The sequence below is a fragment of the Pollicipes pollicipes genome, unplaced genomic scaffold (genome assembly GCF_011947565.3).
Source record: "Pollicipes pollicipes isolate AB1234 unplaced genomic scaffold, Ppol_2.1 Scaffold_6686;HRSCAF=7923_pilon_pilon_pilon, whole genome shotgun sequence".
In the NCBI taxonomy this organism is placed as follows: Eukaryota; Metazoa; Arthropoda; class Thecostraca; order Pollicipedomorpha; family Pollicipedidae; genus Pollicipes; species Pollicipes pollicipes.
In genome coordinates this window covers 15,045,513-15,063,865 of record NW_023596921.1, presented here as the reverse complement: position 1 = coordinate 15,063,865, position 18,353 = coordinate 15,045,513, and the positions used below count along the sequence as shown (strand labels likewise).

Below are 18,353 nucleotides of genomic sequence, written 5' to 3'. Positions count from 1 at the left end.
CATGCCTGTCGTAACCGCATGTGGTGCTGGGAATGCGACTTTGACGTACTGGTGCCATGCCCCGTCGCAGGAACTAAAACTTCTGAGCGTTCGCTGGTATATGAGCATAAGCAGCTCTGATCAGTTATGCCACCAACTGGTTGTCTAGTTGCGTAGTTTTTTAGCCCCTCGGCTGAATCACCACTGTCGTGCGGGGCCGTGTTCATGAGGTATTTGCATTGCCGTTAGCATGGCCTGATGCGTGATGCGATCCTACGGACAATGCAAGCCCTTACATGCCATGAAAAACTCGCATTTAGCTAGCAGCCCACTGCTTGCACCCGCAGGAGCGAGTGTGGTGCGGTCACTCCTGTAAGTGATTATCACAAGGCGGACTGCAAGACTCGTGACCCTGCACTGGCATCACTGCCTGCCTTAGCGACACTACCTCGGGCCGCCGGGCCGCAGCGTATTTGGGAGAAACGTGCGTGTCCATAGCCGGAAGAGCTTTCGCTGTGAAATTCCTTCTGAAGCGATAGAGATGAGAGCTTGCCATTGCATCTCTGCACAAACGTGGAAACATCTCCCAGTTTCCCCGCCTCCCACGGGGGCATCGCATCCAGTATTACGCCAAAAACATCCCCAGTGTCCGAGGACCGTACCCGGAATCCAGAGACGTCAAAAGAGAGGCGGAATGTAGATGAAATTCTGCTTCGTGAACCACCGAAGGCAGCGTCGGATCTGGATAGTCGGCAATGTGGCCACGAGACACCAAAACTGAAGCATTTAGAGTTGCTTTCCAGCCATGATTGCATTGGTGAGAGAACATTACCATCAGCAGCGACGGAGAGGAGCATCTGTGTGCCCTCTACATGCGATAATAAATGGCCAAGCGGGATGTGGCTCGTCGTTCCCAGGGTGCTAGATGATGTGCACACTGGAGTACACTCAAGATGAATGCTACATGACTGAAGCAGCGACGTAATGAATGCCAGCCCAACCAAAAATTGACGGTCGACAAAATATTGGAGCCTCTTTGATCTTTGAAGTTATTCATACAGTTGAATAGGGTCATATTCCTCTGATGTGACGAGTCTGAAGTTATCTGAGAAATCAAGGTGAAGTGTTATGTTTGCTTCCGTGCCAGGACTGCACCACTGTTCTACTGTCTTGCGTGGCTTTCAACGATATCACTAAATTTCAGTGAAATAACATCAGCAAGGGGGCCAAGATGTCGTGGTTTGCTAAGATGGGGCTCAAACGCTATTTTTTTCAGCCAAGAGAACCGGCCTCACTAGATGGCCAGTCTGTGTTGCTCTTCCCGAGATAGGTTAGGTATCTTATGTCTGTTCCTTTGCCCTCTTTCCCTGTTTTCCTTTCACCCATCTTCTGTGTCTCTTAGTTTTTTTTTTATATAATTCAAGATGTCCAAATGTACATCTGGGCAAAAATACACCCGCTTGCCAGTTCAGCGCACCACGTCAATTTCTCAGGCAAGACCCTTACACCTGGTTGGCCGACTGTCTTGCAGGCTGGTCCCCCCACATTGCGTGACGATAGTGCCGCAGTCTGCTCTGACCTCGGCCGAGGGGTCAGACCCGGAGTAACAGCGAACGAGCTGCCGGGATCATAGATCAACGTCTCTCCCCACCAACCAATCACATCACGGGACCTCAGCCGATGGCCAGGACCGTGGTGCAGGTGTGGCCGCTGCTCACCACACCGATGGCCAGGACCGTGGCGCAGGTCTCGCCGCTGCTCACCACACCGATGGCCGGGACCGTGGCGCAGGTCTGGCCGCTGCTCACCACACCGATGGCCGGGACCGTGGCGCAGGTCTGGCCGCTGCTCACCACACCGATAGCCGGGACCGTGGCGCAGGTCTGGCCACTGCTTACCACACCGATGGCCCACACGGGTGACTGGCGCAGCTCCGAGCTTCTGAGGATCTCTCCGGCTGTTATGAAGCAGGCCCCGCCAGACGTGGAGGACTCGGCTTCTTGGTTCCCTCTGACGCGCGTCCACGCCAGTCGGCCACCGACGGCCGGCAGCCTGTGCAACGTGTGATGACGCCACCTGACCTCGCTTCGCCGCGGCACGGAGCGCGACAGGCCGTGGCTTTTTATGTGAGCAAGCCTGAACAAGAGATTCGAACGAAGGCTATCTGTCGCTAATTCGCCGAACAAGCGTCAGCGTCGGAATTTTCCCGGCAAAGGATGGTGACATATATTCAGCCAGGTGGCTGAACAGTTTTTGTTCGTACATCTGTCAGGCGGCGTGACAAGGTCGGAGCAATCACAACTTGACAAGATACCGGGCCTATTTTATGGCCTCAACTGTGCGCGCTTGTTTAGTCCGTGGGGCCTAACGTCGGTCCTATTTGTGGCCAGAACAACGCTAATGTTGTTTACGTGATCGCGTAAGCAATCTCGTAAAATACATGGGCGCATCTTTAACGGAATTATTCTCGCGTCATTTATGTCTTTTTATGCGCTCCGCATCTACATTGTGAAGCTGCGCAGAAGCACCGCTGACGAGATGACAATATAGAAACAACGGTATTTCATTGTCATATTCATAGTCTTGTTGCATCGTTTGTACCGTTTAGTCGATTATCGTGTGTCCAATACGGTCTGTCGTGTCCTATCGCTCATCTCTGCCGTGTCAGCGGGCCTTCCGTGTGTCGGTCACTGTCTGTCCTGTGCTGTCCCCTCCCCGGGCGGCGGGGCCGCCGGCGCCCGGCGTTTTCACGCATCTCCGGCGAGCCGCCCCAGCGCCGACCACGTGGAGTGGGAGCTGGCCGCCTCTCAGTCCGTGTCCCCTCCCCCCTCTCGCGCAGTTTGTCACGCAGGGTCGCCGCCGAAAAGCCTGACATCCGCCCAATGCATTGCCGACCCATTATCCGGAACTTTGATCCGAACGACGCTCCGCTGGGCGGTCTGTTAGCGTTCCTGGCGTGACCCAGTTTAGCGCGCGTGCGGGGTGCGGGGAAGGGGAGGGAGGGAGAGAGGGGGTGGGGGTGAGCTGCTACGCCACGCTGGCCGCCCTCAAAAGCGATCGCTTGAAACCGAACCCTTCACCGAACGGTTCGGTCACGTTTTCCCGAGACCCTGTTTGCATCGCGAACCAACGGCCTGCCTGGCAGCAAAAAGCGAGCGAACGGTGACACCTGACCCCGCTGGGACTGAGGCAACAGGTCCAGCGGCACACAGCCGGTCTGCACGTCCGACAGCGGACCAGGCACACGGTAACAGGCTGGTGTGGTATACAGGGCCCTTGCCCGGTGGTAACGCTCACACCAGGCTGGTATGCCGCCACAGCTCCAGTCCCTGGAATGAAAACGCACAGACAGAAAGTGTGATGTAGACGGCTGGTGAAACGGTTTGCGGCGTTCGGGTGCGTCGACGTTCTTGTAGTCAAACAGACTCCACCCATCTCTCATGACGAGATCAACCAGCGCTTAGGTTAGAACACGAGCATCGCGTCTCCTTAACACGCGCTCGGTTAGGGCGTCAAATTGACCCCCGAGGGGTTTTCCGGAATGGTTTCAGAACCGAGTGACGTAGCCGCGCCAAATGTTGCATAGCTGTAGACATTTGAAAAGAGGATCGTGTGGTATCAAAGATTGGATCGCTGATCGCTAGACCTTGTAGGGTTGCTGACCCCCGACAGGTCAAAGTTGGGCCATGGATTCAGCGAAGTAAATTTCCAAGGAATCGTTCAATCTGATTGAACAACGGGGCGTTAAACGAAGTCATACATCGCTGAGATACTTTCTTAAGCAACACAACAATTGAATGACCAAATTTCTTTGACCTAGGGTCAGGTACGAAGGTCAAACCAAGGTCAAGACTAGGCTGTTTTATTACTGTAGGGCTTGCTGTGTGGAGCAGTTCCTGGTGTTCATCTCGAATTTTTTGATGACAGAAACCGTACTAGACATCTTCCATGGACTTCTTATAGGTTATAATAGTTTGCTGACCTAAAATGACCCAGGCCAGCATTTTGTTTTTAGGAACATACTACCTATCTTATTCTTTGTCGCTTATTCAAATGCAAAATTCAAAGCAGTCCTCTATGATTTTGGTCACCATGACCTTTGAAAGGTTAAAAGGCACTGACCTTGAATGAGCATGTGCAGTTTTACATAAAAGAGGTGTCTAGGTTTTAAGGACACTTTGGAGACCAACTTGGAGTTTAGCCTTGCTTGATCACATCTGACCCGAATGTCCTGACCTAGGAGGCTTAAACTTTGATCTAAGTGAGTTAACCTTCAGGCTAACACACCCTGTGAATTTAATGTCTCTAGCTCTCTTAGTTCCTGAGATCTCAGGGGAGTCAAATTGACCCCCACCCGAGCGGAGGGCATCCAACCGGCCAACCTGTTAAGGCCCCGATCCAGATCGCCCCAGTTCCAGAGCGCCTGTTAAGGCCCCGATCCAGATCGCGTTGTCGGTGTCAGGACACATGCTGAGAAGTGCTGTCATTTAATTCGGCTCGTCGGGCCGTCAATTAGCACGAAGCTTTGTCGCAATTGGGCCAGCTACCGCACGCCATGTGGAGAGGCAGGTGCAACAAACGCCTGAGGCGTAAGCGTATGAAGACCACGTGGTGTCGGCGGGGGCACGCCCCGCCGCAGACGACGTCGAGTTCAGCTGCGCTGACCTCTGCTGACCTCAAAGGACGCCGGACCCAGCTGGCCGGCCATCGATAGCCGGGTGGGTCAACAGCGCGTGTTCAGCTGAGCTGGAAGGGCGGGGCTGCCGCGCGCGCCAGGCCGTCGTTGGTCGGTTGGTGTCAGCTCAGGCCGGCCTGGCAGGTCGTAGGAGAGGGCGGCGTCGGCGGACGGGCACCGCCTCACAAATCGGCCGGCTCAGGCGGGCGCGGCAGGTCGGAGGAGGCTGAGGCAGCACCAGGCAACAATATCCAACAAATATAACACAATAAATTCACATTTTGGCCGGTGATTAAGAGAAATGGCATCTAAGTCAATGAAAATGAGCTGCCCGCTGAACATTATGTGGGTCAGGCTTAATCACGCGTCGTAATTTCCCAATGATTTCCGATTAACATCGCATGGATGGTCCAAGTTATGGTCGCAGTCATAGGTGTTTGCCAAGATCTATTCATCCAGTGGATGTCAAGAATCCCGTCCAACAAACGCCTGAATAACTAACACGCGCCCGGGTGGCCGGTTAGATACCCTTCGCTCGGGTAAGCGGGGGTTGTTTTGACCCCCCTGAGATCTCAGACACCCTGGGAGCTAGTGACGCCAAATTCACAAGGTGTGCTAGCCTGTAAATTAACTCACTTGTGTCAAAAATTAGGGTTTTTAGGTCGTGACCTTCGGGTCAAATAAGGCTAAACAAGGTCAAACTCCACATTGGCGCCCAAAGTGCGCCCAGAACCTAGATACTTGTTCTAAGCATGAGGTCATTGGTGCTCATTTAAGGTCAGTGACCCTATCGGACTTTTGGCAGGTCGTGGTGACCAAAATCATACAAGACTGCCCGGAGTTTTGCATTTGAATAAACGTCAAAGGTTACGTTAGGCAGTTTACTCCTAAGAATAAAATGTTGGTCTGGTCATTTTAGGTCAGTTACCTGTGCTGACCTTGGGAAATCCACGGAAGATATATCATGCGTTCCTGTAATTAATTTATTCGAAATGAGCACCAAAAACGTCCCCAGACGGCAAGCGCTTGAGTAATAAAACAGGCTGGTTTTGACCTTAATCTGACCTTCATATCTGGCCTTAGGTCGAAAGAAATTTGTTCAAGCAATTGTTTTGTTGCCTAAAAACTAGCTAAGAAATGTATGGCTTCGTCTAGCGCTCCGTCGTTGCATCAGACTGAACGATCCCTTAGAAATCGTCTTCGCTGAATGCATGGCCTGACTTTGACCAGCCATAGGTCAGCAACCTTCAAAGCTACATCTAAATTTGTGATACCAAGCAACCTGCTACTAAACAGTCCACAGCTCTTCAAAATTTGGCGCGGCTACGCCACACTGTTCGGAAATTATTCTGCAAAAAACCTTTGGAGGAGCAAACTGACCCCGCCCACCCGGGCGCGTATAAAGAGAATCTTTGAGTGTAAAGGGAACATTTGCAGATATTAAGGCTACCGTCCGACATGATGAAACAAGCTCACTTGTAACTATTCGCATACTTTTTACAAAGAAAGGACTGTTCCAGGCAGCACAATTCTCTGTTTAGTAATTGCGCTCCTCGATGCGTCATGGTTTGATTACGTCACCATATCTCGCTGAACATTAATTGAAAGCCTATTGACGGCCGGTTTACCTGGAAATTCCGCTCACGAGTGTGAAATATAAACGCCCCGACGATAACACATTCCCTGGCCTTGATCTCCGCATGGCTTATGGAGTGGCAGTATTGGAAGGACGCTATTATGACGTCATGAATGCCAAGGCGACTTGGAAATACTCTCGCTGGGATACCTTTCCATATATTTGCGGACGTGTAACTTGAAACCTGGAGGGACTTAGGTCCTTACAAGGGAAGGTTGTGAACAACACCGAATGGTGTTCTAGATAGCTATTTCGATCAAAAACCCTATATAAACGTTAAACACCCCTTTAATGCAAAATATAACAGACCACAGGATAATACAGTAAAGTATATGTTGTTGAATATTTCATCCGAATAGTTCGAATGTACAAATTTTCGGGACTAAAGCTCACACTAAGCAGTGCTTGTCATGTGAGCCCTACCTACCCACCTACCTACCTACCCCTACTATCCGATAGTGCAATTCTCGGGCAACGGCAGAATTTGGTGGCATGTTTTCTTGTCGAGAGAAACACGGAAACATTTTTTGTTGATATATTGTGGAGATGGACCGTGGCATCTGCAATCATTTTAGCTTTTTCTGGATAATGCAGTGCCTAAGATAGCAAAGCATGTCTTGTGAGGACTCATCTTTAAAGCACTGGCTTGAAACCAACTTAATTTCGGAGTTGGAGGATGGACTACTCAACTAGCACCTTGAGGTGATCGACAGTATGGGAGAGCAGTGGGTGAGGATCTGGCTGTCATGAGCGTAGGCAAGGCGGGCGAGGAACGTTTGTTTTGTGAGCGAGGAGTGCGGTTGTTAATGACGATACGAGACACGGTGGTCTGACGATAGATCCGTGCGCTACCCTGCGGCTCAAAGGGAGTGGGGCAGAGGAACCGCCTCTCACCGCCTGTTTAGCCTCACGCAGGCATCCCCGAAAACGCGCTGACTGCCCGCCACGCCACTCCAGTCTCTCCAGGATATCCGGCCAAATCTGTCAAACGCTTTATTCAAATAAAACGTCGTTAACGGCGCAACGCAAAAGCTTCGTTTGGGACGTTCATCGATTTTTGTTGTAAATTCGGGCGGCGCTGTCAAATAGGCGTTCTCCGTAAAGTGACACCGTTGATATGCATATTGGAAAGGATAAAATAGGATTATCGCTGGCGGTGTAAAAGTCAAGTTCAATAGCAACAACTTTTCAGAGGTTTTTGAGGGCATCAGAAAGACTTAAATAGGCCGAAATTGTTGACATTCAAACGGACACTGGATTTATGGGCTTGCATAACACGAATCATTACCAAAGACCTAGTTGATGTTGGCTGATGAAGCAAATAAGATGGGGATCGATAACAGAGCGACTGAAGCTGAAATATGAGCGATATACGTATGTGACACTCGTCACTAATTACAATACGGCTCTTTTATACCTTAGAGAAACATCCTACCTGCCCAAGCAGTTTCCTTTTTTACCACAGACACCATTGTTCTCAGGCTCCTGATGCGGGGTGTGGTATCCATGGTTCTCAGGCTCCTGCTATGGGGGTGATACCTATTGTTCTCAGGCTTCTGATGTGGGATGTGCCACCCATGATGCTCAGGCTCCTGATATGCGGTGTGCCACCCATGGTTCTCAGGCTCCTGATGTGGGGTGTGCCACCCATGGTTCTCAGACTTCTGATGTGGGGCGTGCTACCCATGGTTCTCAGGCTCCTGATGTGGGGCGTGCCACCCATGGTTCTCAGGCTCCTGATGCGGGGTGTGGCACCCACGGTTCCGTCACGCCGATGGTGGCCGGCTTAGAGCTGCCTTTCCAGGACATGCACTTTAGTTAACCAATGAAATCGAGAGTGCTTATTATTTTTTCACCCCTACAGAACACGTTATAATAGTCACTGCAACTCGACCCTGTTCGTCCTGCTTTTGCCACAAGCACAGGAGCTTTGTGGCTCACTCCCGAACCCACTTCTGTGCGGCCGCGCCACAACCTCCTGCTCGAACTCTAACTCACTGTGGTTGGTGTTCACACCGGGCGCACAGGCTCTCCATCAGCGCTGACATTTGCGCGATGCTGCGGCAGGGTGGGGCGGGCGCGGCGGCGTCGGCGGCCGGGCGGGCGCCTCCACTGCCGCGGTGGAGGCCACACTGTCGCTCCAGCGCTGCCAGCCCTCCTGGCGGCGTCGGTGACAGGGCAGACGGCGGCGGGATGCCCGGTCAAGCAGCCTGTCGTCACCGCGGCAACACGGCCGGAACGTCTGGTCGCTCACAGCTTACACACACACACACACACACACACACGCGCGCGCGCAGACCAAGAGGTTCGGTGTCGCTGCAGCGTTACCGGTGCAAAATGCACTCTTTTGCATAGGTCGGTCCGCCGCTGGTCACTGCCTACGCCCCATGGGAAAACGTCCAGTCCATGCGCCAGCAACGCTGCCTTCTGTCTGGTTGCCAACTCTGCGGCGCGGAGATTGTCTGGTTGCCAGCTCTGCAGCGCGGGGACTGTCTGGTCGCCAACTCCGCGGCGTGGGGATTGTCTGGTCGCCAACTCTGCGGCGCGGGGATTGTCTGGTCGCCAACTCTGTGGCGAGGGGATTCTCTGGTCGCCAATTCTGCAGCGCGGGGATTGTCTGGTCGCCAACTCTGCGGCGCGGGGATTGTCTGGTCGCCAACTCACGGGCGCGGGGATTGTCAGGTCGCCAACTCTGCGGCGCGGGGATTGTCTGGTCGCCAACTCTGCGGCGCGGGGATTGTCTGGTCGCCAACCCACCGGCGCGGGGATTGTCCGCGAGCATTTCCGCACACACGTGAAAGGAGGTCCCCGGAGGTCCCACATCCACGTGTGAGAGGAGACCCCGTGAGTTCCACTGCCACGTGTGAGGGGAGGTCCCGTGGGTCACACTGTCACGCGAGAGATGAGATCCCGTGGGTCCCATTGTCAAGCGTGAGAGGAGATCTCGTGGGTCCCACTGTCAAGTGTGAGAGAAGATCCCGTGAGTCTCACTGTCAAGCGTGGGAGGAGGTCCCGTGGGTCCCACTTTCACCCAGTGAATACTCAGCGGATGCCACAACCACGCGAGAAGTAGGACATGCGTGCACTCCCCCGTACAGCGAGCGCCTCTTCTCGAACGCTCCTCAGGTTCTCAGACTGTCTCGTACTGGTGGTCGCACGTCGCCGTTTCACAGTTTTACGGCTAATAAACTGCCGACCGAGGTACGACGAATGTCTGGCGCTGCGTTGGTGACGCTGCTGGATGGTAGGGCGTGCTGAGAGCTTTGTCGACCAAGCTTTTCTCGGATTCGATTACTCCGAGACGATGGTCTAAATGACTCAAGTCGGATCTGAGGGACACATCCCGTTCACTGGCTGGGACGGGTAACGGCTGCGACGCCCGGTCTTGGCACTTTTCCCGACCGGAGGGCTCCCCGGCGCGAGCTCGGCACTTCTCCGGACCGGAGGGCTCCTCGGCGCGAGCTCGGCACTTCTCCCGACCGGCTACCACAAGCCTCAAGCCACAAGCCTGAGCTGTAACGCTGTCTCGGCTCCCACACCGCCTACCGGTCGGGGAAGGGGGAGGGGGGGGGGGGGGGGGGAGTCCTACCGGCAGACGAGCTCTGCTCGTACGCTGAGGTATACGAGTCTGGTGTTCAGCGCTAAGCTGCTATCTCAGCGGTGCCCCGCCGACCGCGAGAGACTGTGATGAACCAAGGAAACATAGATGACGAATTTTCTCAAGACGCCGGTCAAAAAGACTTTAACAGCGTGTAAGAGTGCAGTAGGGCTATTGCGTGACGTGGGACTTATGTGACAATGCAGTGGGGCCATTCGGACCTAAGATAAGAAGTTGGTAAACGTGGGTAGGTGGTGGGACAGCCGTCGGAAAGTTCGTTACAAAATACCCGGACTGACGCCGTTGTGTTGCGTAGGACCGTCGTGAAACACCTTGGTGCTTGCGTGGTACAACTTGGCAATTTGTGACACGGCTAGGACGTTTGCTTGTCAAACATTTGCGGGACAATGGTGTGGAACCTTTACTGGACAATTGCTGGCATTGACGGGACATTTGTGGAACCTTCGGCAAGGGCGTGGGAATTAGGCGTGCCAGGGAGACCAAACCATCAACTTTCTGAAAATCTTGCATTGTCCGTATTGGCATTGACTGAAAAGACCAGGACCATTGACTGAAAAGACCAAGACCATTGACTGGGAAGAAAAGTCCCTAGCTTGGGAGGGCTTTATGGCGTAGGACTGTGGAATCGTTAATGCGACTGGTGGGATCTCTGCCGGACTGCCGCAGGCCAGTTGTATAGCAGACCTGCTCGGCACTCGCGGAACGGTTGTGGAATTTTCGCAAGACGACCACGGACCTGCGGCAGCCCGTCGCCGGGTGGTGGGGTCTATGTCTGTCCATCTCCGTGTGGTACCGGTCCATCGCCGAGTTGTGCCGGTCCACCGCCGGGCGGTGCCGGTCCGTCACCAGGTGTTGCCGGTCCATCGCCGGTTGGTGCCGGTCCGTCGCCGGACGGTGCCGGTCCTTCGCCGGGTGTCGCCGGTCCGTCACCGGGCGGTGCCAGCCCGTCGCCGGGTGCTGCCGGTCCGTCACCGGGCGGTGCCAGCCCGTCGCCGGGTGTCGCCGGTCCGTCGCCGGGTGTCGCCGGTCCGTCACCGGGCGGTGCCAGCCCGTCGCCGGGTGTCGCCGGTCCGTCACCGGGCGGTGCCAGTCCATCGCCGGTTGGTGCCGGTCCGTCGCCGTGTGGTGCCGGTCCGCGGTGACACCGGCCCGCCCCCCACCCGGCCGGCAGCTGGCGCACGGCTGTGTGGTTGGCGGCAGATGAGTGAGCTCCGCTCGCTGACAGGCGGCCGCCCGCGGACCGGCGACCTGTCACCGGCCGGCACCACTCACCGGGGGAGGGGGAAGGCGGAGCCGGCCGCCCCTCACTTCCACCGACGACCGGCTGCTAACTTTGCTCTGGTATTTGCGGTACAAATCGCTGCAGACGCATGCCGGCTAGGATTAATGATTGCGAACGATTTGAGGGCAGGACGGAAGAAGGAGGCACACAAATCTGTGGTACGTTGAATTTGAAGCATAACCACGGGGTCATGCCTTGCGGAGTATGAACCGGCGGTTATCCTCCGCGAAAACCGCGGTCATGCTCCGCGGGAGGACTCGCATGACCCAGCGGTCATGCTCCGCGGAAGGTCTCAAATGACCCAGCGGTCATGCTCCGCGGCAGGACACGCATGACCCAGCGGTCATGCTCCGCGGGAGGTCTCACATGACCCAGCGGTCATGCTCCGCGGCAGGACTCACATGACCCAGCGGCCATGCTCCGCGGGAGGTCTCACATGACCCGGCGGTCATGCTCCGCGGGAGGACTCACATGAACCAGCGGTCATGCTCCGCGGCAGGACTCACATGACCCAGCGGCCATGCTCCGCGGGAGGTCTCACATGACCCAGCGGTCATGCTCCGCGAGAGGGCTCGGATGACCCAGCGGTCATGCTACGCTTGACAGCGGTGCTTATCAAGGAAAAATGGTCTGACAGCCATTTGTTTAGCCGCTCAAATACCTCGACGTTCTCGGCGAGGCTGTGTTTGCAATGCAATGCATAGAACGAGCTGTTGAGACAGCGGTGATTTTAGCAGAGGTCAACAATACGACGCGTAAGCTGGAGGAGGGAAATAATATTTTTACGGCGTGATGTCCATTCCGTGCCAGCATCAGTCTGTCATTTGTGCACCAAGCTGCGAACCTTTTCTTAATGGCAAACCTCTAAAATTGGTTGCTATGTCGAGCCATCAAAACAATGCACGCGGGATGATTTGCACGACATAGAGAATGTTATCGACTCGACCTTCTGCCGTTACTTAAAGTATCCTACTGACCTGACATACCCAATGACCTGTCATACCCAGAGACGCCGACCCGCCCCAGTGACCGGACCTGACCTTCCCTTACCTATTGGCATGACCCGTCTTACTGACCTGATCTTCCTTATTGACCTCATCTGCGTTGCTGATTTGACATACTGTTTTGACCTGACCCTCCGCAGACTCCGTCCACATCGTGGACTGCCCGCTGAAGCTGATCCTGGGCCTGCTACTGACCTGACCCTCCGCAGACTCCGCCCACATCGTGGACTGTCAGCTGAAGCTGATCCCGGGCCTGATATTGACCCGACCCTCCGCAGACTCCGCCCACATCGTGGACTGCCAGCTGAAGCTGATCCTGGGCCTGATATGGACGCTCATCCTTCACTACAGCATCTCCATGCCCATCTGGGAAGGCGACGACGACCTGGACAACGGCGAGGACAAAGGGCCCACTCCCAAACAGAGGTCAGTGGTGATGATGCCTGTATGGACACTAATCAACATGCCTATGACCTATCCGCGCTCGTACCCATACACCTGGCAGCTAATACATGGAGGAGAGCCGTGGAAATGGAGCTAAAGAGGAGCTCACCCATGTGTCAGCTGCTACGCGCATCTTTCGGGTAAAGTATTAAAATGAAAGCATTTAAGCCTGCCAGGAAAATACGCTACGTAAGACCTCCATAAAATGTAAGGCTCGTTCACATCTTATCGTACTTGGTGCGATTGTACAGGCCTGCAGTCAGCAGACTCCGAGTCGCTGCTACAGCGTCGGTTGAGGCCGTGACAGCCTGCCCTGCGTCCACAGGCTGCTGAACTGGGTGGGGGCCAAGATGCCGCAGGTGCCCGTCAGCAACTTCACCTCTGACTGGCGCGACGGCAAGGCCATCGGAGCCCTGGTGGACGGCTGTGCTCCAGGTCAGTGATGCAGTGTGACTCCAGGTCAGTGGTGCAGTGTGACCCCAGGTCAGTGGTGCAGTGTGACTCCAGGTCAGTGGTGCAGTGTGCCTCCAGGTCAGTGGTGCAGTGTGACCCCAGGTCAGTGGTGCAGCGTGACTCCAGGTCAGTGGTGCAGTGTGGCTCCAGGCCAGTGGTGCAATGTGGTTCCAGGTCAGTGGTGGAGTGTGACTTCAAGCCAGAGGCCAGTGGTGCATTGTGGCTCCCGATCAGTGGTGTAGTGTGACTCCAGGCCAGAGGCCAGTGGTGCAGTGTGGCTCCAGGCCGGTGGTGCAGTGCGGCTTCAAGTCAGGGGCGCAGTGTGACTCTAGGTCAGTGGTGCAGTGCGACCCTAGGTCAGTGGTGCGGTGTGAATCCAGGCCAATGGTGCAGTGTGACTCGGAGCCAGTGGAGCAGTGTGACTCCAGGTCAGTGGTGTAGTGTGACTCCAGGCCAGAGGGCGGTGGTGCAGTGTGCCTCCAGGCTAGTGGCCAGTAGCTCCAGGCCAGTGGTGCAGTGCGGCTTCAGGTCAGGGGTGCAGTGTGGCTCTAGGTCGGTGGTGCGGTGTGAATCCAGGCCAGTGGTGCAGTGTGACTCGCAGTCAGTGGAGCAGTGTGACTCCAGGTCAGTGGTGCAGTGTGACTCCAGGTCAGTGGTGGAGTGTTGCTCTAGGTCAGTGATGCAGCGTGACTCCAGATCAGTGGTGCAATGTGATTCCAGGTCAGTGGTGCAGTATAGCCCCAAGTCGGTAGGCCAGTGTGACTTCAACTGAGAAAGTGGCATGAAACCAATTGCTCGGGTCGCGTATGCGATGGCATCATACATATCCGCCCAAATACGAAGCCGCCTTGGTGTCGATCTCACCTTCCGCCGGCCGCCCACGGGCCGTTGATGGTCTGTTACCAAATGGCTCAGGAACCAGCGACAGCCCACGCTGCGGGGGCCGCCCATTTTGCACGGCTCAATCTCTGATCAGATACTCGATCGAGCCCAGCACACACGACGCTGAGATAACGGGTGCCGTCGGCCGGGCGGCGGCACGTGACTGCGGAGATACCCGACTCCTACGGAGTGACGTCCGCTGCTCAGGCAGGCATGCGTACTGCGAGAGGGCATGCACAGGGATCCAGCAGGTGTGTGCTCTCATAGTCACGTGGGAAAACGAGCGCAAACGAGGGCTCCCATGTGCTCGAGAAGAAGGGTTAGATTGTCAGCTCTTGCTGAGGATGATGAGAAAATTTCACGCAATGGTCTTATTTATTTCAACTGGTTTCGACTATGTAGGATTGGCAATATGTCAACTGATAAACTCGACAAGGTTACTTTTAGCTAGGCTGTTTATTCAACACAAGCGAGCCGTCTGTTCTCCAACAAAAGCCAAGGCTCCTAAAACGTGTTATGTCATGATCATTCAGACATGATGCTCCAAAGAATGTAAAATGTTTTCAAACATTTTGCGTGATGTGTGCAAATACGGTTTCTGTGCGTCTGTCTCTAGCTGTATTTTTCACAATCTACACTGTTAATTAACACAAATGCACGTACAAGGAGCCGCTCCCTTGGTTACCGTTGACGTATCTCGCGAGCAAGCGCCAGTTGTCACATATGACGTACGTGTAACGTCCCACGCGCGACGCCATTATGCGTCTCAGGAGAATCGCTCCGCGTATCAGCCACTGTGGCACTCCCATAATGGCACCATTTCTGTCCCACCCAAACACAGCCGTCCTAAAGCTTAGTTCATAACTGTGATGATACCCGAGCTCACTTTCAAGTGATGCTTTCACAATATCTGTCCAAGTTTTGGCGGTGCCTCCAGCGCAAAAGCCAAGAACTGTCTGCGATTGCAGATGTCAAGAGTTCACGACTGCCTTTGGTGAACGGGTAGCTCCTGTCTCGACTTGTTTCGTGTTTAATCTTACGCTATTGCGTATATACACATCTACTGAAAGGCTGGTATCTTTCAACCATTGCAACGAATATTCTGAGTGTTCCATCCGCCTTGAAAGGTACAGTAAATTAAAGCACGTTTCTCCGCGCGTGACATACCAAAGCTCCACCACATCCGGTACCTACGCCCACATCCTCCCACCATCACATGATAAGGGTTAAGATCCCCTTACATACCAGAGCTCCACCACATCCGGTACCCACGCCCACGTCCTCCCATCATCACATGATAAGGGTTAAGATCCTCTTACTGCCCGTGTGTGTCGCCAACATTGGAGCTGTGCAACGTACAAAGCTGCTAAGCTGCTATATGGCGTCAGCGTTCTCAGACCTGGCATAGAGGGCGGATACTGCGGGAAACTGAACCCCGTACCCCTGGTATCTCAGAAGCGCGGTGGTTGATGCAGACGCGTTAACCACTACATTATCCTGCACGTGTGTGAGCCCATTGCAGTGTGCTCACCCAATATCAAATCAGCTCAATATACTGATCACTATAATCCCTTATCACAATAGTGCATATTGTGCAGCTCATCTTAACAACTCCAAGGGCAGCGAATACATATTGGTTGCACGATACCAAATACGCGACCCGTTGGCCACAGTTTTTAAGCTCGAAAGAGCTAAATTAGTGTTTTAACGACCATGCCGTCGAATACTGAGGAGGCTTCTTGTTATCGGGCGTACAGGCGTAGACATAAACATAGACATATGCATGCAGTTGGTATGATCGTTGAGAAAGCAAAACATAGGAGGTGCGAGAAGTATTTGACATTGGTGTACACTGCACAGACTGGCTTAATGTTCCGTTTCCCCCATCATCTGCCTTCAATTTCTCTGATTCCGATTATCTGATTCTGATTATCTGATTATTCTGATTGTCTGACTCTCTGGTTGCCTGACTCTCTGATTGTCGGACCCTCTGATTGTCTGACTCTCTGATTGTCTGACTCTCTGAGTATGCTTCTGACTATTTGATTCTGATTCTGATTATTTCATTCTGATTCTGATTATTTGATTCTGATTCTGATTATTAATGCTGATTCTGATTATTTGAGTCTAATTCTGATTATCTGATTCCGACTATCTGATTCTGATCCTCTGACTCTGATTATCCGAATCAGGTTCTCTGATTCTCCCACGCTCACTTTCTACTAACGATCGTCAAAGACCTTGCGTGCTCCACCTCCGGCAGGCCTGTGTCCAGACTGGTCCGACTGGAGGTCTGACGAGGCCCTGAAGAACGCCTCCGAAGCCATGGCTCTGGCCGATGACTGGCTGAGCGTACCTCAGGTCTGTAGATATCACGCTAATGGGACATCCCGGGGTCCCTCACTGTACAGCGCGCTGCCGGCCGGGCTGCTGTGGGTCCCTGCTCCTCTGCTTAGTAGCCACCTGGGGTGGCACCTGTTCGACGTGGCGTCTGCGTCGGACTGCCGTGTGTGTTCCCAACCGGGATGAATTTTATATGATGATGACCATGCTACGGAGTGGCTGTGGGTGGGCGTTGTCTGAGGTGACGGCGCATTTCCTGTTAAAATCTTTGCATTTAGACGAGAAGCTGTGATAGCCGTGAGCGAATTGCGGGTAACCATAATCACTGTCTAAATCTGAACCTGAATGTCTTCATCGCACGCCCGTTGTGAGCATGGAATAAGGTCATTGAACCACCTGTCTGCGTGTGGTGGTTCCCCCCCCCCCTATAACTGCTGAATACTGCTCGCCTCCACGGATTGCCTCCTTTACAGTGTATCGAAACAATTTGACGGCAGACATCCGGTGGCTTGTTTGACTTTAGTCCGAAAATATTCTTGAAAGACAGCTGACTAAAAATTGAAAGTTTCCAAAACATTCTTGGTCCACGTCAATCAGACTCACAGTTCCGTGCGATAAAGCGATCACTGGGCACCACGCATCGGTGAAAGGCCACCGTCTCTTTTGCCTTGCCTATCGTTGAAAGCCCGTTACCATCGGACAGTGGCCCTGGCCGCCACGCATGCTCGGGCCACTGACCTGAGACCTGAGCCTGTTAGGCTGCCGCCTCCGAGTGTGTGTGCGTATGTGTGTGCGTGTGCATTGGCGTTGGCGTGTGTGTGTGTGTGTGTGTGTGTGTGTGTGTGTGTGTGTGTGTGTGTGTGTGTGTGTGTGTGTGTGTGTGTGTGTGTGTGTGTGTGTGTGTGTGTGTGTGTGTGTGCGTGTGTGTGTGTGTGTGCATGTTCATGTGCGTGCGTGTGTGCATGTGCGTGTGCGTGCACGTGCGTGCATGTGTGTGTGTGTGTGCGTGTGTGTGTGCATGTGTCAGAACGGTCCTGACAAAGCCACGGTCATTGATGTTTGCTCTGCCTGGCTAACAGACGGAAAATGCCCGACGGTAGGGGACGATATCAACGCGATGAAGGGGAGGGTGAGGCGCATGACAGTACGAACAGATGAGTTACTGTTGTCAAAACATATCGCGAAACGAAGAACTCCGCTCGTTAAGTCTTCAGACCGCACGTAAAGTTGGGAGGTGGGAGTAGGGGAGATGCCGGACGACGGGCCGGACTGACCTGCCAACGGAGTCGGACACTGCCGGCCACTGTCACGGCCAGCTCCCGTCCCTCTACCCGCAGCTGATCCGGCCCGAAGACATGGTCGACCCGAATGTGGACGAGCTGTCCATGATGACGTATCTCTCCCAGTACCCCAACGCCAGGCTGAAATCAGGAGCGCCAATCCGCACCAAGACGAACCCTGGCAGGTGAGACACACACGCACACACACACACACACACACACACACACACACACACACACACACACACACACACACACACACACACACACACACACACACACACACACACACACACACACACACACACACACACACTCTCTCTCTCTCTCTCTCTCTCTCTTTCTTTTTTTCTCTCTCTATCTCTCTGTCAGTGACAGTACCTGCTTCCTTTCTCTCTGACTTCTTATCCCTGAATCCTCCTCCACCTTCTCTTACTGGCGCTGTCGTCCTCACTTCCGCTGCATCTGTTTTTCACCTACCCCTGTCGTTCTCTCTCTCCATCTCACCACCATTTTTGCTCTCGTTCACGCTCTGTCGACACGCCTTGTGGCATATTTCACTTCTTCACAGTACCACAAAGCACTGTCACAAGCTTTGTTTTCTGTTCAACATGGTTTTTCTTGCCAACGAAGGCCTACCCTGAATGCAAGCAACGTAAGTCAGCACCGCAGCGTATATTGGTTTTGCACCCACTCCTCGGTCCACAGGAGGCATGTGCTCGATTCACCCTCTCGTGATTCGAATAGGCGAGTATA

At 54.0% G+C, this 18,353-nt stretch overlaps 1 protein-coding gene across 1 annotated transcript in view; it reads left to right on the top strand.

Moving 5' to 3' along the window:
- Positions 1 to 18,353, top strand: part of LOC119107721 (filamin-A) — a 106,964-nt gene that overhangs the window by 4,258 nt on the left and 84,353 nt on the right. Inside the window, exons 2-5 of the mRNA XM_037231264.1 lie at positions 12,474 to 12,621; positions 12,965 to 13,074; positions 16,238 to 16,335; positions 17,655 to 17,782. Of these exons, the coding sequence (XP_037087159.1) occupies positions 12,474 to 12,621; positions 12,965 to 13,074; positions 16,238 to 16,335; positions 17,655 to 17,782 (484 nt within the window). The remainder of the gene's footprint in view (positions 1 to 12,473; positions 12,622 to 12,964; positions 13,075 to 16,237; positions 16,336 to 17,654; positions 17,783 to 18,353) is intronic.